Raw genomic sequence first — 22,851 nt, 5'->3', positions numbered from 1 at the left:
TGAGTCCCTGAGCTGCTTTTCCCAAGCAGATGTAGAATTAACAGCATGGACTATTAACAGTCTCTTATACCAATTTCCTTTACATTGGCCTAAGAAAAGGTAACCTAAAGAGACTAAAACTTATTCAGAATATGGCAGCTAAAGTAATATTTGGAAAAAATAAATACGATCATGTCACTCCATTATTGAGGGCTCTGCACTGGCTTCCGATATATTGGAGAGTTCAGTTTAAGTGCTCCTTTTACAAAGGTGCGTAAGCTTTGCAAGGGTGAAGATCTGGAATGACCTCCCTCCAGATATTAGAACTCTTGCCTCATTGTCCAGTTTTAGAAAAACCTTTAAAACATATATATATTTTTTTCCAACTCTTTATTCATTTTATCATATACAACAAGTGTACAGTAAATATAATACATCATATTACATTCTCACTTGAAATTCCATAACCAGATATTTCCAATATATTTACCCCCTCCCCCTTCCATCAAACATACATACATATTATATTTCTTATTTGTATTAATCAATTAAAATATACATATATTTATTTAGAATATCCTAACCCTCCCACCTCCCCTCCTTTCTACATATTATTACATAAGGAAAAAGAATATTAAATTAACCTTAATCATTATAATATTCTATTAATGGCCTCCACACATCCTGAAACCTTTTAAATTGACCCTTTTGTACTGCAAGTAACCTTTCCATTTTGTACAGATGACATACAGAGTTCCACCAGAAACTATAATTTAGTCTGGAACAGTTTTTCCAATTAAACGTTATTTGTTGGATCCCCACACCAGTAAGGATCATTAGAAGTTTATTATTTGCTGCAGATATTTGGCATTTAGCCCTCATACACATTCCAAAAATAACTGTATCATAGGACAATGCCACATGACTTTCCATCATTAGGTTAACTTGATCCCAGATTGACAACCAAAATGCCTGAATACAAAATATTTTACAAATAACTGTTAAATTGTTTAGCCGATCATTTAATGTTGTTTCTATCGATCCTCCCTGTACTGTTGTTCATCCTTAATAATTTGTTAACTGGATCGAGTCCCTTTAGGGCAGGGGTAGGCAATTCCAGTCCTGAAGAGCAGGAGCCAGGTCAGGTTTCCAAGATATCCACAATGAATATGTACGAGATGGATTTGCATGCACTGCTTCCTTGAGATGCAAATCTACCTCATGCATATTTATTATGGATATCCTGAAAATCTGACATGGCTCCGGCTCTTGAGAACCGGAATTGCCTACCCCAGCCTTAGGGGAATGATCCGGTATGTAAGCTTAAGGATTAGATTAGATTTGTAGAGTGCCCCTTCTACTCTGCATTTAACTCTATCTGAATTAGAATTAGCAGATGTGCAATCAGTCCAGTTCTAGACTAGTCAGTATTCTTGCAGCTCTTCATTCAGCTCAAGCAGGACTTTTGCAGAAAATCAGGCAGGAAGGATGTCCACTCCCTCTTGCCTGAAGGGCCGCCTCTTTAAAATGGCAGCCCTTCCCCCTCCCAGTGCATCCTGGGATGCACTGAGAGAAACCTTAGGTGCCTGAGCCAATTGGGGTCTTAGCCCTCTCCCAGTGCATCCAAAGGGCTGTCATTTTAAAGAAGCGGCCCTTCAGGAGGGAGCTGACATCCTTCCTGCCTGATTTTCCACACAAGATACTTGGGGTGGTGTGTTGGGGGTGGAGTGTCCTTGAGCTGGGGGGAGGGTCCGACCTGCCTCCCCCTAGCCCACCAGGATTTTGTTTTGGGGTGGTGAGAGTGGTCAGGGGGATCGGAAGGGGGAAGCTTGGTGTCAGGGGGTCCCGGTTTTGAGCCCATGTCATTCTGTAGTTGGGATTTTAAAAGTGATTTGAAGTGGTTCTTTGTCCTGGTGGGTTTTGGACTGAATTGTACAACCTCTGGCAGAAACTGCATGGTAAGTTTGTACTGTCTCCGAAGCAGCAATTCCTGTTCCTTAAGGGAAACCTCACCTCAGAGGAGATGTAAGGGGAGGGGGAGAGTGCTGAGACACTGCAAACATCTTGTTGCGGCAGGGCAAAGGCTCAGCACCTGCAACACACAAAAGGTATGGGATGGGATCTGCCTTGGTGATGGAGGAGTGCTCCAGGGGGGTCTAGGCAGAGTGATGAACTGGCTGAGGGATCAGAAGGAACCCACTGAATCCCAGAAGGGGAGGGAGAAGAGAACGGGGGTGGGGTGAGGGGTGGGGAGTGGGGGTGGGTGGGCAAGAGCTAGTTGGCATGGTATTGGAAGGGGAGGGGCAGGAAACAAGTTTGAAGACAGAGGGGATCAGATAGCAGACCTGGGTAGACAGAAACGTCAGTCTGTCATACAGACTTTTAAGAACATAAGAATAGCCTCACTAGGTCAGACCAATGGTCCATGAAGATCAGTAGCCCGTTCCCACGGTGGCCAATCCAGTACCTGGCTAAAACCTAAAGAATAGCAACCCCAATGAGAGCAACATTCCAGAGCTGAGATTGTGATGTCATAAAGCCTCATTCCACAGTGCCTCAGAGCCAACCTCATGAGTGATGTTACAATGGCTTAATTGTCCTATACTTGGCTCACGTAAGAACATAAGAATAGCCTCACTGGGTTAGACCACAGGTCCATCAAGCTCAGTAGCCCATTCTCAGGGTGGCCAATCCAGATCACTAGTACCTGGCCAAAACCCAAGGAGTAGCAACATTCCATGCTACCAATCCAGAGCAAGCAGTGGCTTCCGCCAGGCCTTTCTCAATAACAGACTATGGACTTTTCCTCCAGGAACTTTTCCAAACTTTTCTTATCCGCTCTTACCACATCCTCTGCCAACGCGTTTCAGAGAGATGTTGTGTTTTATGCTTTAAGAAGTTGTCTTATTTTATGTAATTCAGACCTTGTGAATGTTCAGCCTTGGATTTTTAATGCTTTAATTAATTCTAGATCTATGGCGAGTAAGTGGCATGTTTTGCTTGATAATGGGAGTCTGCAGCAATGTAAATCGTCAAAGTGAGATGCCACTGTGGCACTTATTTGTGTTTTAAAGGTGGCCTAGGTCCTGTACATCAATGTGCTATCTTGAATCAGGGATGGATGTAGAGAATACTGCATCTCCCATGACATGTCTCTGCTGACTTATACCTTCCATTCTTGGCTTTTGTAAAATGCCAGCTTAAAACATTTGAAATACATATGAATGGAGCTGACTTCAAGATGTAAAATGTCTACAGTAAGTGATCAACAAGATTTTATAGTACGCTCAGAGATATGAAGCTCTCCAAGAGGGGAGAGGATTGCCCCTCTCTCAGTGTGAGTTTACCGTCCAGTCACTGCGAACTTCATAATGTTTGATCATTCTCTGAGACAAATTGTATGGTTTGTATTATTTATGACTTTGTTAAACTTCTTCTTTAATAAATTTTTCTGTTCTTTATAATAATAATTTATCTTGATTTGCATGTAGACAGAGATTTCACCAAATAATCTGAGATAAAAAGGCTGCTTTGCTGACCTCATTGGAATAACTACAAGACGGCATTGTATCTTCCAAAACAGACAATATTAGTTTATTGGTAGTATAAAAAGTTACAATATTACAGCAGCCAAGGCATAGCACAAAATAAATATATAAAGTATTGTCAGTTCAGAATATACAATGGAGAGAAGAATTTGCACTCATATGCTTAGCAGGGGGGCTAGCAGTTCCCCGTAGCATAAGTAAGAGAATCTTTCTCTGGCTTTTCTTAGACTGCATGTGTTTTTTATACAGAGAAATTCTTCCTTTGTTCCAAAAGAGGCCATCCCCCGAATTCTAGTTATGTACTTCCCTATTGGTACATAAAAATAATGTACAGCTAACTCTTCCCTATCATCCACGCCTCTCTCTCACCTCCACCCCCCCCCCCCAGTAAAAGGGGGGCCTTACAGAAACAGAGAACTGTTGCTGAACTCTCATCTTTCAGCACGGAGACCTGCATCTACTAATTAGAGGTTTTACAATTATATGCATATTCGAGTTGGTGTCCTTGTAAGATGAAAAGTTGGCAACGAGATGGCCTTTCCACAATCCAGCTGTCTGGTTCCCATAGCTTGGTTCAGAGACAGAGAGTCCATGGTTTGGTACCAAGATCTTTCATCTTGTTACACCCACATGAGCAGAGCTCCTTGCTCATTATAAATGGTTTATGGCTTTTTAGGGTGTCTGGCATATGAAGTCATACAGCAGTGATAAGAGTCCAGCAGGGCCTTGAAGAGATAGACTCCCAGCAGGGAATGAAAACAAGAACATCATTGCTGGCATTGCAAAGGCTGCAGCTGTAGCAAGGTACACAGGCTGGGCCTGGCTATGGGAAAATATGTCTGTAGTTTCCAGCATACACAAGTGAAAATCTAGGTCTGTAGAGTCCAGTAGAATCATCCAGATGTCCAGGATATACATGTCAAATCAAATAGACTTCATTTATCTTTGAATAATCTGGGGGGTACCAACGTGGCGGTTGAAAAGTTCTGTATACTCTACAACAGGGGTAGGGAACTCCTGTCCTCGAGAGCCGTATTCCAGTCGGGTTTTCAGGATTTCCCTAATGAATATGCATGAGATACATTTGCATGTACTGCTTTCAATGCATATTCATTGGGGAAATCCTGAAAACCCGACTGGACTATGGCTCTTGAGGACCGGAGTTCCCTACCCCTGCTTTACAATGATAAGACCATATTATTACAGAGATTGGTTACTCTAAATTTTCTTCACACTTCTACCTCTAACCCTCTGTTGTAGTTCCTTCCTATTTCTCCTACTGTAAACCGCGTCGAGCTTTACGAACGTGGAGATGATGCGGTATACAAACCTAAGGATTAGATTAGATTAGATTATACTTTCACACCAATTGAGAACTATATAATCGGGTCTCCTGAAGCAGATTCTGAAACGAGGCCACGTTGGGACCCCCCAGATTATTTAAAGATAAGTGAAGTTTATTTGATTATTTGGTGATATCTCTGTCTACATGCAAATCAAGATAAATTATTATTATAAAGAACAGAAAAATTTATTAAAGAAGAAGTTTAACAAAGTCACGGAGGAGGGTGTTTATGAGCAACTTGAAAAACTGAAGGTGGACAAAGCGATGGGACCAGACGGGATCCATCCCAGGATACTAAGGGAGCTCAGAGAGGTTCTGGCGAGTCCTATTAAAGACTTGTTCAACAAATCTCTGGAGACGGGAGTGATTCCTGGGGATTGGAGGAGAGCGGATGTGGTCCCTATTCATAAAAGTGGTCACAGGGATGAAGCAGGAAACTACAGGCCGGTAGCCTCACTTCAGTTGTTGGAAAAATAATGGAAGTGTTGCTGAAAGAAAGGATAGTGTATTTCCTTGAATCTAATGGGTTACAGGATCCGAGGCAACATGGCTTTACAAAAGTAAATCGTGCCAAACGAACCTGATTGAATTTTTTGATTGGGTGACCAGAGAGCTGGATCGAGGACATATGCTAGATGTATTGCAATGTCAGAGGGAAGGCTTCCAGATGAGGTACAGGACTTCAAGGTGCAATTAGTACTATTATGGGGGCGGGTCTGGGGTGGAGATGGGCGGGGTCTGGCCCACAACTTAGCCCAGTGTTCTTCAACTGCCTGTCCGGTCCACAGAATAATTCTTTTATTTCTGCCGGTCCATAGGTGTACAAAGGTTGAAAAACACTGACTTAAGTAATTGGATTTAATAGTATGACTGTTGACTTTTAATCACATTACATTAATTAACTTCTAATGTCCCCATTAGAAGTTAATTAATATAATGTGATTAAAAGTCAACAGTCATACTATTAAATCTAATTACTTAAGTAGTAAATCTAATTAATAAGTTGGAATATAGAAGTAATGTCCATTTTTTATATTATGCAAATGGTTTTCAATAGTTTCATATTTTGTGTATATAATACCATTTGAAGTTTGTATTGTTTTGTTGGATCAATTACTATAGACATTTTACATATTGAAGTCAGTTTCATTCATGTAAGGGGTCTGGATTTTCTGGTAACGCTACCCAGGCGCCTCTCCCCCTCGCTATGTCACTGCCTCTCAGCCTTCATTTTTAAATCCCACACACCTTTAGGATGCGAGTTCAAAACCAGGACTGGCCAAAAGGTGCCTGGAACTGGGGAACTTTGGCATTTATGCATTCGTCGGCCTACATTTTGATTCTTTTATCATTCTTTATTATTCCTCTTTTGGTGCTGCATTTGGAAAGTTCAGGGATTTTGCCTCTTTCTGTTGTGTTTTAAACCAAGGACCCAACTGTTCTGCCTGGAACACCCTGCAATTCTCTGCTATCTCTACAGATCCACCTTAAGGAGGCGGGATCCCCATAACATGAGTTCAGCTGAGCCGATTTGCGCATGACCTGCAGCTTTCTCTTCCTGTCCAGTCTGCAGGACTGCTAAAAGCAGAAACTTTGTTTGCAGGACTAAAAATCCTTGGGAGCCTCAACCCTAGACCTATAGAGGGGGAGGGGAAGGGACTTTATCTGAGACCCTCAAGAATCAGCCTGTCTTTTCCATCTTTCCAGGAACAGACAGATCCCAGGCTCGAGCCCACTCAGCAGCTGCAGAATTCGGAGGGAAATGTCTACCATTGTTGCTGATCAGGTAAGAAATGGCTTTCCTCTCTTCATGTATCACTTTCTGTCACACACGCCCATGTGATATCATTTTCCCAGTTAGGCATGCATTCCCACACTCTCACATATATGCACACAGATTCCTTTTCGCATTCACACAAATGTACACACACACCCACTTTCACAAGCATACATACAAATACTCTCCCCCCAGATTCTATATATGGTGGCCATAGTTGCACGGTTCATAGACTAAACCGCGCCAGACAGTCGCATGCGGACAATGCTGGGCAGACAGTCGCGCGCAGGACGTCAGTGTACTGGATTAAAAAAAGTATTTTAAAGCGCTCCGAGGGGGGGGTGTGAGGGAGAACCCCACCGCTTTACTTAGAACAGTTGGGGCTCCCGTTGGGGGGGTGTTGGGGGCACATTATAGAGGAAACAGTGCTTTTCCCCTATTTTGGGGGGGAAAATTACAATTTCCTCTGTAATGGGGGGGTTCCCCACACACACCCCCTCGGAGCGCTTTAAAATACTGTTTTAATCCAGCGCGCTGATGTCCTGCGAGCGACTGTCTGCCCGGCATTATCCACGTGCGATTGTCTTGCGCAGTTATGACTCGTCGCCCAGTTGCACACATCATGTAACAAGCCACTTAAGGCCAATAATTGGGCGCCAACAATCGTTAGCATTCATTTTGATTTGTCCACCCATCTTGCTCTGCGCTGTTCTATAACGATGTTTACAAATTGTTTGTGGAGGTGGGTGTCGTGAGAGTGAGAGGCGCCCCTCCCCGCCCTCATCTCCACCTCCCTGTTTCTTCCCCGATCCCCTCTGCCACATGTGCGCCCCCCCCTTTTCCTTGTACCTCTAGTGGTTCACCGCCGTGAGTAACCTCGTGACCCCATCAGATCTCCCTCTGATGTCACTTCTTATGCTCGTCCCCCGGAAATGACATCAGCAGGTGAGCCGACACGGTTGTGAGGGACACGACGTTTTGGCTGGTGGCGGTGAACCACTAGAAGTCCGGAGGAAGGGAAGGGAGGGCATGCGCGTGGCGAGGAGTGGGAAGAGGCAGGAGGAGGGATACTGGTGCCCCACCAACATGTTGGCCAGGGTGAACTGCCCCCCCTCCCGACCTTACTACACCATTGGGCGAGTCAAGGGGCAACACCTATGTCAGCAGGAAAGGGACAGCAGAGAATTCCTACCCGCTGCCTCCCCCTAGTATCCCTCTAATGTATGGGGGTGGTAGACTCAAGAGCAATGTACGGAAATTCTTCTTTACGGAGAGGGTGGTGGTTGCCTGGAATACGCTCCCAAGAGAGGTGGTGAGCCACATTTTGGATTTGTAGGTACTTGGAGGGCCTCAGAAAAACTAGTTAATGTCTTATTAAAGAAATGACAATTTTGCATGAGGTAAAACTCCATATAGTTTATAAATCTTTCCTTTTGGCTAAGTCTTAATAATAATAATATTGTCATTTATAGCTAAAGAAACATATGATCAAGAAACTGGGGTGTTTTTTTTTTTTTACCTTTTGTGATTATGATAAACATACCGAGGGCCTCATGTGACCCCCCGGGCCGCAGGTTTGAGACCACTGGTGTAGATGGACTAGAGTGAGCTTTGACAGAGACTTCAGTAGTTGGAACCTAAGCACAATACCAGGCAGAGCTTTGGATTCTTGCCCAGAAATAGCTAAGAAGAAGAAACAACAACAACAACAAATTTTTAGATTGAATCAGGTTGGGCAGACTGGATGGACCATTCGGGTCTTTATCTGCCATCATCTACTATGTTACTATACATACGGAGTACACTCCAGGGAATTATGTGCCCAAAATTCATGTGGCTGCTGACTTTGTACAGGTCTTGGCTGCCACCTATGGTGACCCGTCAAAAGCATGCTGGACATTGGCGCCCTGACAATCCTGCAGCAACATTTGCGCCCAGAACTAATGCATGCTGCCGCTTCTGCAGGTTTCAGGCCTTCAGGTTTGCGCTTTGAGGGGGTGTGTGTGTGTGGGAACTCCCACACTACACTTAGAAATCCTGGTGCTCCTGTTGGGGGGGGGGAACCCCCCTCCACTACACTTAAAACTCCCATTCTCCTTTCTTTGGGAGTTTTCAGGGAGTTTTAGTGTAATGGTGGGTTTCCCCCCTCAATCCCCCCCCAAAAGGAGCGCCAGGACATCTAACTGTAGTGGGGGGTTCCCCTCCACAACCCCCCCTCAGAGCACCAGCAGAAGTGGCGGCACGCATTAGTCCTGTGCGCAGATGTCGCCGCGGGTTTGTCGGCTTGCAAATGTCCTCCGCACTTTAGTTATGGTACCCCATCTCCAGCCATAATTTTAACTGCTGTCTGCCCTGAGTCCCACTCCCATGGCACACTGCAACAAAAGTTCCAGCCCTGAGGGGTCCTACTGTGCGAGGAAGCAAACGGAAAATAAAATGATAAACTGTGTGTGTGGGGGGGGGGGGGGGTTAGGTAAAGTTAGTTCAACATGGTCATGACAAATCTTGATCATTCCACCTTCCATAAGGGAAAGAATGTGTGTGTATACAGAGTGCCCAGAAAAATACTCCTTGATTTAAAATGGTTACAAAATCAAAACTTATTGGAATCTGTTTATAAATAAGATGCCAGCAAATACAAGTCCCAAAAAGTACAGTTAGCAAGGTCTTACACAATCACTTGCACTTTCACCCTTATAAGATGCCATTGGTGCAGAAGTTACAACCTTCAGACAATGCAACGTGACAAAATGACCGGATGTTCCTCAAGTGGCCCCCCGAGATCACCGGACATTACCGTTTGTGACTTTTTCCTTTGGGGGTACCTACCTCCACTACCCACAACTATGGATGATCTGCAGGAATGCATCACTGACGCTATAAACGCAATCGCGCCGGATATGCTTCGGAGAGTGGTCCAAGCTCGTTTATCGCATCGATGTTTGCCGAGTAACAGGTGGGGGCGCACATCGAGTGTATGTAATGAACAGACACCATATGAAAGGCGAAAGAATATTCCAATAAATTTTGGTTTTATAACCATTTAAAATCAAGGAGTGTTTTTCTGGGCACCCTGTGTATGGTATCAGGGGTTGAGGGTGGATGAAGGAAGTGCATATGAACGTTTGTTTAGTGTTCCTGGACAATTATTTAGTTCCAAGTCACAAGTGTCTGGCAGAAACCCAGAAGAAGATCCGTTGTGGATTGAAATGCCCAGTTAGAAGAGGGTGTCTTAGGTAATCGGCGCTGACTGTGGTTGACTCCATCAAAGATAAGTGTTGTCTGCCTTTACAAAAATGTTAGGAGGGAAAGCGATCCAGGTTGAGGCACTATCACATAAAAATAAAATAAAAAATCCTTTTACTATGTTAAGGGATTGGAGGGAGGAGTGAACATAAATGATTTTGGAAACAATGGTACAGGTTGTGGACCTCAGACGATATACAGTATACATAGATCATAAGAGGCCCTATGATCTGACTTCCTAAAAGTGATATGTTCAAGGGAAAATGCTATTAGGAAAGTGATAATATTGGAAAAGTAATTTGTTCAGTGGATGGCTAAGTATTGTCCCTTAATCTTTTGGGTCTATTGTGAAAAATCTTTTTGATAGAAGACTTTATTCATCTTTTTACCCATTTGTTCTTTACAAGAAACCCAAATAGTAGCAACATGCCATGCTATCGATCCCAAGACAAACGGTGGCTTTCTCCATAGCTGTTTCAACAGCAGACTATAGACCAGGGGTAGGGAACTCCGGTCCTCGAGAGCCGTATTCCAGTCAGGTTTTCAGGATTTCCCCAATGAAGATGCATTGAAAGCAGCGCATGCAAATAGATCTCATGCATATTCACTGGGGAAATCCTGAACACCCGACTGGAATACGGCTCTCGAGGACCGGAGTTCCCTACCCCTGCTATAGACTTTTCCTCCAGGAACATGTTCAAATCTTTTAGAAATCCAGCTACACTAACCACTGTTACCACATCCTCTCATAATGTGTTTCAGAGCTTAACTACTCCTTGAGTGGAAAAAATATTTCCCTCTTTTGTCAATTTGAAAAGAACAAGAAAGAAATTGATTCACTTTTACCCATTCTATACCACTCAGGATTTTGTAGATCTCAATCAAATTTCCCCTCAACCGTCTCTTTTCCAAACTAAAGAGCTCCAATTTCTTTAGCCTTTCCTCGTATGAGAGGAGTTTCATTCCCTTTATCATATTGGTTGCTCTACTTTGAACTTTTTCCAATTCCACTACAGGCAGTCCCTGGGTTAAGAACAGGTTCCGTTTTTTTTAACCGTTCTTAAGTTGAATTTGTATGTAACTCATATCCTAGTATTCTTCCCACCTTCTTGAGGCCTCTCTTGCATTCCATTCCATCCATCCCACTGTTTCCTCTCCACCTCCACATCCAACATTTCTCCCTTTCATCTCTCTCTTCCCCATGCATCTCTACCTCTATCCTCTCCCACCACCATGTCCAATAATTCTCTCTCCCTCCCTTTGCCCAACAATACTCCTCTTTCTTCATCTCCCCATCTGCAATCTCTCTCTTTCCCTCTAACTCAGATACGCGATTTTCCCTTTATATCCCCCCCACCTCAGCATCTCTTTCCCTCCGTCCCGCCCTTCTTTTTTCCATCCTATGGCTCATGCTCCCCTCCTTCCCTTCATTCTGTGTCCCAAGTTCATGCCCCTTCCCTCCTTCCTTCTGTCCTTTGTCCGAAGTTTGTGCTCCCTCCCTCCCGAGTCCCAACGCGCCCCTCTCCCTCCCTCCCGAGTTCCAACGTAGTCCTCTCTTTTCCTCCCTCCATTCTGTGCCCCAAGTATGTCCCTCCCTCTGGCGGATGTTTACCTTCTGATCGGCTCCCTCCACCTTCCAGCTGCAGTCATTTCTCTGCACAAAGCCGCAGGCGGCGGCTCCTATGTGTATCTTGCAGCAGAGCCGGAAGCCTTCCCTCTGATGTCGTGAGCGATCGTCAAACACTCTTCACTTAATGACTAATTCTCTTAACGACCTGGTCATGTGAACGTAACTCGGTCGTTAAGTGAGGAGTAGCTGTATAAGCAGATTATGGTGAGATATGCACCTGGGACTTTTTATGTGACGTACTGTGTAGTACTCCCTAGAGCAGGGGTGGACAACGAGGGCCGCAATCCAGTCGGGTTGTCAAGATTTCCACAATGAATATGCAAGAGATCTATTTGCTTGCACTGTCTCCATTGTATGCAAATAGATCTCATGCATATTCATTGGGGAAATCCTGAAAACCCGACTGGACTGCGGTCCTCGTTGCCCACCCCTGCCCTAGAGTGTCCTTCTGCTCTGCTGAGATGTCTGTGTGGCCAGTCTACGAAGAACGCTGGCTGCTCTGACATCCTAATAGCTTGTTTGTCTTTTGGACGTTTGGTTCTAAAAAAATAGACACACCAATGTCAAAAAACATCTAATGGTCATTTTTTAAACAAAAAGTTAGACTTTTTTTCTGATTTGAAAATGGTCATTTTCTCTCCTGGAGTTTTGAACATTTTTAACAAAATGCCTAAACTCAAACTTGCCCCTCCACACTTTATGACTTTGACTTTTTTTTTTTTTTTTAATAAGACTTTCTAATTGTACTTTATTATTCTTGATGCCAGTGCTTTTACTTTTTTTTACATAAGTACTTTAAAAAAAACCACGTGTATTGAACACAAAATGCGCAATGACCAAACTATGTACTTTAAGTACTTTTAAAAAGTAATGGCCCCCATCTCTGATCTCTACTAGCTACCTTAACTTTATTATCTTTACACAGGCATCGGTCATATTCAGTGATGTCGCTGCTTATTTTTGGGATGTAGAGTGGGACATTTTGGGAGAATGGCAGAAAGAGCTATATAAGAAGGTCATCAAGGAGATTCACAGCTTCCTGATAGCACAAGGTAAATATGCTTATCTGTCATCTACCTCCCACTGATATATTGCAGGATTTGTGTATTAATTAATTTTTATTCTCTGAGTGCATTTTTCTCTGTTTCTGTAAGAACATAAGATGCGCCTTTCATCTGGGGTGGTTATTGGGAATTTTGTGGATTACACAACTCTTAAAATTGCTTCCTGCAATGTGGGTGGGGTATCCTCTCCAATTAAATGTAGAAAAATAATTCATGTATTGCTTAGGAAGAATATAGCGATTGCTATGCTTCAAGAAACATTTGGATACTGCAGAACATGCTAAATTAAAGAAATGGAGCTGGGTTCCTACAGTCTTATGAAAAAATTATGACACCCCATGAAATATTCAGTTCTTTCTTAAGAAATGTTCATATATCGATGTCAAATCTTTTTTTTTATTTATCTCTGGGAAAGAAAGTGATGTAATTGCAGGTAAACAACAAAAATTTTCCTTGATTTACACATGAAACAAAAGATATCCACAAAAATGTGTATTCTAACTGAGGAATAAATTAGGACATCCCCACATATCCTCCCACTTAAAGTGGCTCAAATCACACACAGGTGTATCACATCAGGTGCACATGATTAGAACATCATTACTCAGCATTTTGAAGGTTTGTCCTACTTAAACCTCAGACATTTAGTTTGGTGTGCTCATGACTGCTGCGGTGAGAGTGAACACCATGGTGAGATCAAAAGAGCTGTCTGAGGCCTTCAGAAAGAAGATTGTAGCAGCTTATAAGTCTAGAAAAGGATTTAAAAAGATCTCAAAAGAATTTGACATTAGCCATTCCACAGTCCGGAAAATAGTATACAAATAGAGGACTTTCCAAACAACTGCCAACATGCCCAGGTCTGGCTGTCCAAACAAGTTGACCCCCCAGAGCAGGCCACAAGATGCTAAAAGAAGTCTCCAAAAACCCTAAAATGTCATCATGGGACCTTGCTACTGTTGATGAAAGTACACACCTATCTGCACACACTGGCTGATTGCCCCATCAGAGCAGGAAAGAGATAAAACCCCAGGGACTTCTACTAATTTCATTTAAAATGCAATTTACTTGTTTGTTATTGACAGGTTATTCAATTCTTAATCCTGATGTTATCTTCAAGATTAAAAAGGAAGAGAACAAATATTTCACACAACATTGTGAAATGGAGGGAAAAGAAAATATAAATGATTCCACCAGGAGTAAGTAAATGCTTTGGAGTTAAAGGGTTTTGCATTTTCAGACCACAGGAGATGAGTTGAAGATGTGGAAACCTAAAATCTGTTTCCTAATATAATAATAATAATAATAACAGTTTATATACCTCAGTACCGTTAAGTTCTATGCGGTTTACAAATCATAGTAGGGCTTGTTGTATCCTTCTAGATACAGAGGATCTAAAATCAGAAAATAATAGTAAATAGTGAAGAACTGGGCAGACTTGCATGGTCTGTGTCTGTATATGGCTGTTTGGTTGAGGACGGGCTGGGGAGGGCTTCAATGGCTGGGATGGTGTAGAGGGGCTAGAGTGAGCTTTGACGGAGCTTTTTAGTAGTTGGAACCTAAGCACAGTACCGGGCAGAGCTTTGGATTCATGCCCAGAAATAGCTAATAAGAAAAAAATTTTTTTTAATTGAATCAGGTTGGGCAGACTGGATGGACCATTCGGGTCTTTATCCGCTGTCATCTACTATGTTACTATGTTTTTCTCTTTGCAGACCTTCCAGTTGTAACATCTGTGTTCTCACTAAGCATTAAACAAGAGGAAGATCTCCCCTTCATGGATCATCCTGAATTAGAGACATCTCAACAGATTAACCTACCTGTAACGGGTAAGTATATATAATAATATTTACTTGTTTTAATTATTATTCCTATTAATAAAACTGCCTTATGGATGTTAAATATTAGAACACAGAGCACATAAAATGTAAATAATATCCAACAAGTGCATTATAACAAAGACAATAAATTAAAACCAGACCAAAGAGATACATAAAATTAAAATACAGACTAGCATAAGGATATAAGAATAGCTTTACTGAGTCAGACCAATGATCCATCTAGTCCAGCATCTTGTCTTCACAGGTACCTGGCCAAAACCCAAGGAGTAGCAACATTCCATGCTACCGATCCAAGGCAAGCAGTGGCTTCCTCCATGTCTGTCTCAATAGCAGACTATGGGCTTTTCCTCCAGGAACTTGTTCAAACCTTTCTTAAAACCAGCTACGCTATCTGCTCTTACCACAACCTCTGGCAATGCGTTCCAGAGCTTAATTATTCTCCAAGTGAAAAAATATTTCCTCCTATTGGTTTCAAAAATATTTCCCTGTAACTTCATATTTTTCTGTATTCAATCAAATGTACACTGTTGTAGTTTATAAAATAATAAAATTTCTACAAAAAAAAAAAAGTATTTCCATGTAACTTCAAGTATTCCCTAGTCTTTGTAATTTTTGATGGAGTAAAAACTCGATCCACTTGTACCCGTTCTATACCACTCAGGATTTTGTAGACTTCGATCATATCTCCCCTCAGTCGTCTCTTTTCCAAGCTGAAGAGCCCTAACCTCTTTAATCTTTCCTCATACGAGAGGAGTTCCATCCCCTTTATCATCTTGGTCGCTCTTCATTGAACCTTTTCTAGTGCCGCTATATCTTTTTTGAGTGAAGTCGCACCATAGAGTGATACAGAGGCAATATAACATTCTTGGTCTTGTTAAATCCCCTTCCAATTGTGCTCTCCATTCCCCCCTCTTTTTTATTTTATCATCTCAATGTAATAATGTATTCTCTCTCCCTCTTACCTCTTGTTTTCACATTTGTCCGTCTTAGTAAGTGAGCCCCTCGTATATTTTAATAGAACTTTTGATTATATGTTTTTATCATTGATTGTACTGTAAACTGTTTAGATAACCCTGGTAGATGGTATATCAAGTGCTCAATAAACTTGAAACTTTAAATAATTCCTAGCATCTTGTTTACTTTTATGGCCGCCACCGCACATTGAGTGGAAAGGTTTCAGCGTATTGTCTGTAATATCACCCGGATCTTTTTCTTGGGTGCTGACTCCTAAGGTCAATCCTAGCATCTGGTAAGTATGATCTTGGTTATTCTTCCCAATTTATTTATTTCGATTTCTATCCCGTTCTCCCAGAAGCTCAGAACGGCTTACAAGTAGACATTCACAATCGTTTGAAGACAGACTAGTCGTGACAACAAATAGGTTACAGTAGACAATAACAGAGCGTATTCTAGAGACCAGACTGGTCATACCGAAGAGTACTAGGAGAAGTATATTGAGGAGGCAGTTCTTAATGGCCCGAATGGCGGAAGAGGAAGATCTTTACTGCTCTGCGGAAGGTCATTAGTGAGTCTAGCGACCTGATCTGTGTGGGTAGTCGGTTCCATAGCTGAGGTAGGAAATGGCTGTAGGATCTTTTGTACGCCGTACTCATTCGGAGGGATCTCCCTGCGGGAATGCTGAGTCTTTGTTCCGCTTTAGAGAGGAGGGGGCGGTTAGGGGTGTATAGGCGTAGCTTGGATGCTATGTAGGCTGGGGTTTTTTGGTAGAATCTCTTGTGTGTCATGACCAGGGCTTTGACGATGCATCGCTTTTTGACTGGTAATCAGTGAGCTGCATAGAGCGCTGGAGTAATGGGGGTCATGGTAGCTGAGGTTGTATAGGAGTCAAATTGCTGAGTTCTGGACATTTTGGAGGCGTTTTAGATCTCTTGCAGCGATGCCATTGAATAGGGAGTTGCAGTAGTCTAGTCTAGAGAGTACGTAGGCATATAGTAGTTGGGCTAAATCTGTTTCTGGGAGATAGAGTTTGATCCTTTGCAGTTGGCGTAGGTAGTAAAAAAGATGTGGAAACTACTTGCGAGACATGGGCAGAGAGGGACAGGTAGCCATCCAGTATAATTCCAAGACTTCGTACCTGGTCTTTTGCTGTTAAGGGGGTGGATTCCCAGGATAGTGTCGGATGGGTGAAAGTAGTGTTCTTTTTCCTGATCCAGAGTAGTTCAGTCTTTGAGACATTCAGCTGGAGTTTATTGGCTGTCATCCAGTTTTTCATATCAGAGAGGCAGTGTAGGAGGTTAGTGAGTTGGGATGGCCAATCGTCACCTAGGGAGAGCAATAGTTGAAGGTCATCAGCATAGGAGTGAATCTTAATGTTGTATTTGTGTGCAATGTCAATGACTGGCCTGATATATAGATTGAAGAGGAGAGGGGATAGCAAGGCACCTTGGGGAACTCCGTAGTTAATTGATTTGGGGTTTGATTTAACTGTCCCTAGTAGCACAGATTGTGTTCTTTGATCCAGGAAGGAGGTGAACTATTGCAGTGCTGAGTTCTTGATTCCTATGTCAGCGAGTCGGTCTAGTAGAAGTTGATGATCTATAGTGTTGAAGGCGGCACTAAGGTCAAGCAGGACCAGTAAGGCATCATTTCCTTTAGCCAGCATTGACCAGCTGTCATCAATGATGTCAAGGAGGACAAATTCTGTATTATGGCCTGGTCAGAAACCTGACTGGCGTGGAGCTAGAGCTTCTTGTTGATCAATGAAAGGTTGCAGTTGGTGGAGCACTATCTTCTCCAGTAGTTTGGAGATGAAGGGGAGGTTAGAAAGGGGGCGGTAGTTGCTTGGATCATTTGGGTTGAGGGAGGGTTTCTTGAGGGTGGATTTGAAAATGGCCGATTTCTAGTTGAGCAGAATTTTCCCAGTTGATAGTGAGGCGTTGATGATGGGGAGGATTGATTCTGCAAAGGCATCTTTGGAGGACAAAAGAAAGTTGGATGGACATGGGTCAAGGATGGAATTGGAGGGTCAGAGCTCTTGTAGCATTTCTAGCTCAGCATGTGTGACCAGGTGAATTTGGGAAAGAGTTCTACAAGGTGGGGTTTTGGGCATGTGAGAGGGATGAGCCTGGGGGGCGGATCTTGCTGGGAGCGGAGTAGAGATTGCTTCGGATGTTATCAATTTTTGTTTGGAAGAAGTTAGAGAGAGTTTCACTGTCTAGGTTAGTGGGGGTATTATGATTGCATCCGTGAGCAGCGGAGAAGAGGTGGTTAGTCAAGGTAAACTGGTATCTGGAACAGTTTGGAACTTTCTGTAAGAGGTGTGCGTAGTGAGCTTTCTTTGCTTCCAGAATAGCAACTTTGTAGGTGTTTGATAATTTTCTCCAATGTGATTTGTAGTTCTCTTTTTGGTGTTTGACCCATTTCCTCTCTGCTTGTCTCAGAGTTCTCTTTTGGGATCAGAGGTCATCGTTGAATCAGGAAGCAGGGTTTTTGTTAGTAATAAAAATAAATAAACATTTTAAAATCGATTCAGCGTGGCAGCACTCCTCATTGATCCTTGTAACCTGGTGAAATATTTAAGCCTTCTTTGAATTTTTTACTTTTAACTTGTGACACTCTTAACTAAATCCCTGTGATCTTCTTAATTAAATAGCTTAAACTTAGCTTTGAATGTTGCTGCACCAACCCTCGCCGACACGTTTCATTACTTCATCGGACTCTAAAAACCTCAGCGGTTTTCAGAAAGGCTAAGCTAATGAGCTTTTCTTTCTACTCCGGTATCATCCCCGACCCTCACAACTTCGATTATTCGCGGGTTTTATGTTGCTGGCTACACCCGCCACATGATGTCATCCTGGAGTACCGTGAATAAAATAGAAAAATGTTATTCATGATTTTTTGGTATTCACAGTCCAGCTTTGCCTCTATCCCCTGCGAATACGGAGGGAGAAGTGTACTACTATTAATTATTTCTATAGCACTACCAGACATGCACAGTGCTGTACAGAGTCACAAAGGAGACAGTCCCTGGTTAAAGGAACTTATAGGCTAAACAGACAAACAGGGTGCCATGTATACAGTTAGGGGAAATGTTGTTGCTATTGCTGCATCAAACATGAAGCGATCCTCCACCTCCAATACTGCCCAGTCTGACATCTCCACTGAAACCTGTCTGCCTTGGGAGGCCCTGCTGGTATTGAAACTACCGAAGGCATAGCTTTCAGCTTCACAGAGGCACGCAACTAAGCAAACTCGGAATCCAAACACAGTCGATCCTCTAGCCATGTCCACTGGAATCCGGGACCTCAGTAAAACTTGCAACCAAAACCTCCACTTCATTGACCTGGCCGCCTCCACCTGGCACACAGGGATTCAGGCCCTCTATGATAACCTGACACAAACAAAAACTACATGCTTAGTTACTAACAAGGCCTGAAGATGTTTGTGATTATGGTTGGTGGTCTGACATAGGACTTTCCACAACACCGCCAGCACTTAACCCAGAAGCGAACGCTGATTGGTCGATTCTTATCTTTGACAGCTGTCAATCATTTTGACATGAGGTGTACCTATTATCCCTTTCAGGACCAAGGGACATATTTGTCCCATAACTTTAAAATCCTATAAATTTTGATTGGGATAGTCTACAGTTCTAAATTTGATATGTACGGATTCCATATGATACTGCCTTTATGTAAACAAACTGGTTCCGACATTCATTCATTAGCGTCGTTGCAAGATTGACGAGAAGATTCACTTGCCACACTGTCCATAAGCCAGAAGTTTGATTTTTTTAAAAAAAAATGATATTTCACAAAAAAAAATCAATTTTTTGGCATCTGCAAGCCCTTTTTACCATAAAAATGTCGTCAAAACCACAAAAATTGGCCTACGATCCTTATGGTCCTGAAAGGGTTATACTACTCCCCCTACCTGATGTAAAATATAAATACCTGAGTTGGCAGGGATCCCTAAGCCCCACCAGCTGAAGACCTTTTCCTCCTCTGGTCCAACAGCCAGAACTCTCCAAGCTCTTCAGCTGGTGGCCACTGCCCCAGGCACCACCTACCCTCACTCTGCTGCTGACCCAACTCATCATTGTTCAGTTTACCATTGACTCTTGACCCTGCTGAGTACGTTACAGGTGGCTCAAAACTCAGTGGTTAGAACTTTTTTTTCGTTTGGACAGGACTGAACGTGTCACAGAATATTATGTGAAGTTATACTGGTTGAAGTTGGATGACCGTTATATACTTTAGACTTCTTGTGATGGTCTACCTGTGCTTGAACGGTTTGGCTCCCGCATGTTTGGTGGGTATTATTCAAGCTTATGCCCCTTTATCCAAGTTGTGCTCTGTCCATCTTGGCGACTTGTTTGTGCCATCGGTAAGGGAATTGAGATTGAATACCACATGTGCAACCATGTTCTCCTGTAGAGGCCCTCAGGCTCCCTTTGCACATTAGAATGCAAAGCAATTTCGAGGCGTTTTAAGAAATGACTGAAGAGGCGTTTATTTTGCAAGATGAAATATGGGCATTAAGAAATTTGTATTGATGAAAGCGCTGGTCGCTTATCTTGTTTGTTTTATATGTATTTTTTATTATGTATGTTTATGGTTATAAATTCAATAAAACAAACAGCAAAACCAAACAGTTTGGCTAGAGACGAGTAACTAGTTCAACAAACACAGGCAACTCCACCGGTCTCATAGGCTCGATTCACTGAACAGCGTAATTTAACATGCAATGATCCACTGTTTGTGTGACCAGGTTTTGCTGTCACACTGAGGAATCGTCATCTTACGTCCACTTTTACTTTAACTGCAAGCACCAGATGTAACTAGGTAAAAGTCATAAAAATGGTGAAATAATTACTTCAGTAAAAAGTAAAAGTAGCAAATGTTCTCTTGTACTTCTTTACAAGTAAAAGTCACAATTAGTTTCATTTACTTAGTTACTCTATGACACTGTTGTCAGCTTTAAGACATGTTCCAGTTGTAACTCTGTTTTCTACAACAGGCTTCCCTGATGTCAACCCTGACATCATAATTCGATTTAAGGAAGAGGAATTCAGGGCTGAGCCTCGAGGATCAGAGGAAGGAGGAAATCTTCCTATCAAGGGCGTACACAAAGAACTCTATGAAACAGGTGATGTAGCTTGGATTGAATAAGTCTCCAGCAGGGTGTTGCAGAGTTTTTGATTAGTGACTGTGAACAGAGTGAAAGAAATCACTGCAGAGACTGGAGGTGAGAATGAGATGCACCAAACAAGCACATTTTTCTTCCTTTGTTCATGCTCCATGGTCCACCTGTATTACTGTACATAAGAACATAAGAAGTTGCCTCCACTGGGTCAGACCAGAGGTCCATCGCGCCCAGCGATCCGCTCCCGTGGCGGCCCATCAGGTCCATGACCTGTGAAGTGGTTCCTGACCATTCTTATAACCTACCTCTGGTTCTATCTGTACCCCTCAATCCCTTTATCTTTTAGGAACCTATCCAAACCTTCCTTGAACCCCTGTACTGTGCTCTGGCCTATCACAACCTCTGGAAGAGTATTCCATGTGTCTACCACCCTCTGGGTAAAAAAGTACTTCCTGTAAAATTAACGATCGTACTCTAATTTTTATCCAACAGGTGATGGATGCAGGAATAATAGTAAAAGAATGAGAATGTGTGATGGGCAGCAGAGAGAGAACTGGAAACAAAAAGACGCCTTCAGAAACAGCCAAGATCCATCAGCTCACTGTGAGGAAGGTGTCAGTGACAGAACACCAACCAGAGAGAAAAAAATAACCCGAAAAAGAAAGAGATCAGACGGACCAGAGAGGAATTTCAACTACACCCCGATATTTATACAAACTGGAGAACTCAAAGAAGGTGAAAACCATTTAAAAAGTGCCGATATTCGAGAAAACGTCACCACAGACTTACATATGGTTGAGCACCACACACTCAGTCTTAGGCCTGAGGTTCATGAGAGTCAAGTAAAGCACAAAACTAACTCATTTGGAGATTCTACCAACCAAGACAAGCCATTTAAATGTTTTGAATGTGATAAATGTTTCATTCAGAAAACCTATCTACAGCCGCATAAAATGAATCACACAGGAGACAAACCATTTAAATGCTCTCAGTGTGACAAGTATTTCAAAAAGAAAGCTAACCTACAGTTTCACATAATGACTCACACGGGCGACAAACCATTTAAGTGCTCTGAATGTGATAAATGTTTCAGTCAGAAACACCACCTGCAACGGCACAAAATGAACCATGTGGGAGACAAACCATTTAAGTGTCCTGAATGTAATAAATGTTTCAGTCAGAAAAGTGACTTGCAAAGGCACAAAATGACTCACACAAGAGACAAACCATTTCAGTGTTCTGAATGTGATAAATGTTTCAGTCAGAAACCCCACCTGCAACGGCATAAAATGAATCACGTGGGAGACAAACCATTTAAGTGTCCTGAATGTAATAAATGTTTCAGTCAGAAAAGTGACTTGCAAAGGCACAAAACGACTCACACAAGAACATTTAAATGTTCTGAATGTGATAAATGTTTTGGTCAGAAAGCTCATCTGCAAGTGCACAAAATAACTCACATGGGAGACAAACCGTTTAAATGTTTTCAATGCGATAGATGTTTCAGTCAGAAAGGCCATCTGCAAAGGCACAGAATAACTCACATGCGAAACAAACCATTTAGAAAGGACAAAATGGAACCCAACAAAACAATTCAGCAGAAAAACTGGTGAATTTTTGTGTATCTGAAAAGAAGGGAACACATTTTGTGCACTTGCTGAGTACTTTCATTCGGTGACCCTGTTGTTTAACATCTATACCAGTAAGGCAAAACTACTATATAACTCTCCATCCCTTTTACTAAGCCTGACAGTGTGATAAATACTCTAACGCTCATAGGAATTAAATGAACATTGAAGAATTTGCCATGTGACACTCGGCTGCGCAGCTCAGTAAAAGGAAGTATGATAGAAAGGGAACATAAGAAATGCCTTCACCGGATCAGACCCTAGGTCCATCTAGTCCGGCGACCTGCACACGCGGAGGCCAAGCTAGGTGTTCTCTAATGGACACCTTGTTCACCCGTATCCCTCAATGTGATTTGCATGAAGATGTGCATCCAACTTGCCCTTGAATCCCAGAATGGTGGTCTCTGTCACAACCTCCTCCGGGAGAGCATTCCAGGCGTCCCGACCACTCGCTGTGTGAAGCAGAACTTCCGGATATTAGTCCTGAGTCTGCCTCCCCTAAGTTTTAGTCCATGACCTCTGGTTCGAGTCACTGTTGACAATGTGAATAATGAAGATTCTTGCTCCATTTTGTCGAAACCTTTTAGTATTTTAAAAGTCTCTATCATATCCCCTCACAGCCTTCTCTTCTGGAGGGTAAACAATCCCAGTTTTTCGAGGCGTTCTTCGTAATTCAAATTCTTCATACCTT

At 42.6% G+C, this 22,851-nt stretch overlaps 1 protein-coding gene across 1 annotated transcript; it reads left to right on the top strand.

Moving 5' to 3' along the window:
* Positions 1–6,412: 6,412 nt before the first annotated feature.
* Positions 6,413–22,471, top strand: LOC117356625 (zinc finger protein 510-like). The gene is made up of 6 exons (XM_033936098.1): positions 6,413–6,658; positions 12,451–12,577; positions 13,672–13,785; positions 14,302–14,415; positions 20,407–20,535; positions 21,025–22,471. The coding sequence occupies exons 1-6, from the start codon at positions 6,635–6,637 to the stop codon at positions 22,143–22,145; spliced, it is 1,629 nt and encodes a 542-aa protein (XP_033791989.1). The 5' UTR covers positions 6,413–6,634; the 3' UTR covers positions 22,146–22,471.
* Positions 22,472–22,851: the final 380 nt, after the last annotated feature.

This window comes from Geotrypetes seraphini, chromosome 3, assembly GCF_902459505.1.
Source record: "Geotrypetes seraphini chromosome 3, aGeoSer1.1, whole genome shotgun sequence".
Taxonomy (NCBI): Eukaryota; Metazoa; Chordata; class Amphibia; order Gymnophiona; family Dermophiidae; genus Geotrypetes; species Geotrypetes seraphini.
The sequence above is the reverse complement of the archived record's forward strand: the minus strand, read 5'-3'. Positions and strand labels throughout refer to the sequence as shown.

Bases quoted from the DNA above. Each gene is read 5' to 3' on its own strand.
- LOC117356625 (XM_033936098.1), top strand. From the start codon at position 6,635: ATGTCTACCATTGTTGCTGATCAG. The intron at 12,578-13,671 runs GTAAATATGCTT...TGTTATTGACAG, and splicing joins CAGCTTCCTGATAGCACAAG to GTTATTCAATTCTTAATCCT. The intron at 20,536-21,024 runs GTGATGTAGCTT...TTTATCCAACAG, and splicing joins CAAAGAACTCTATGAAACAG to GTGATGGATGCAGGAATAAT.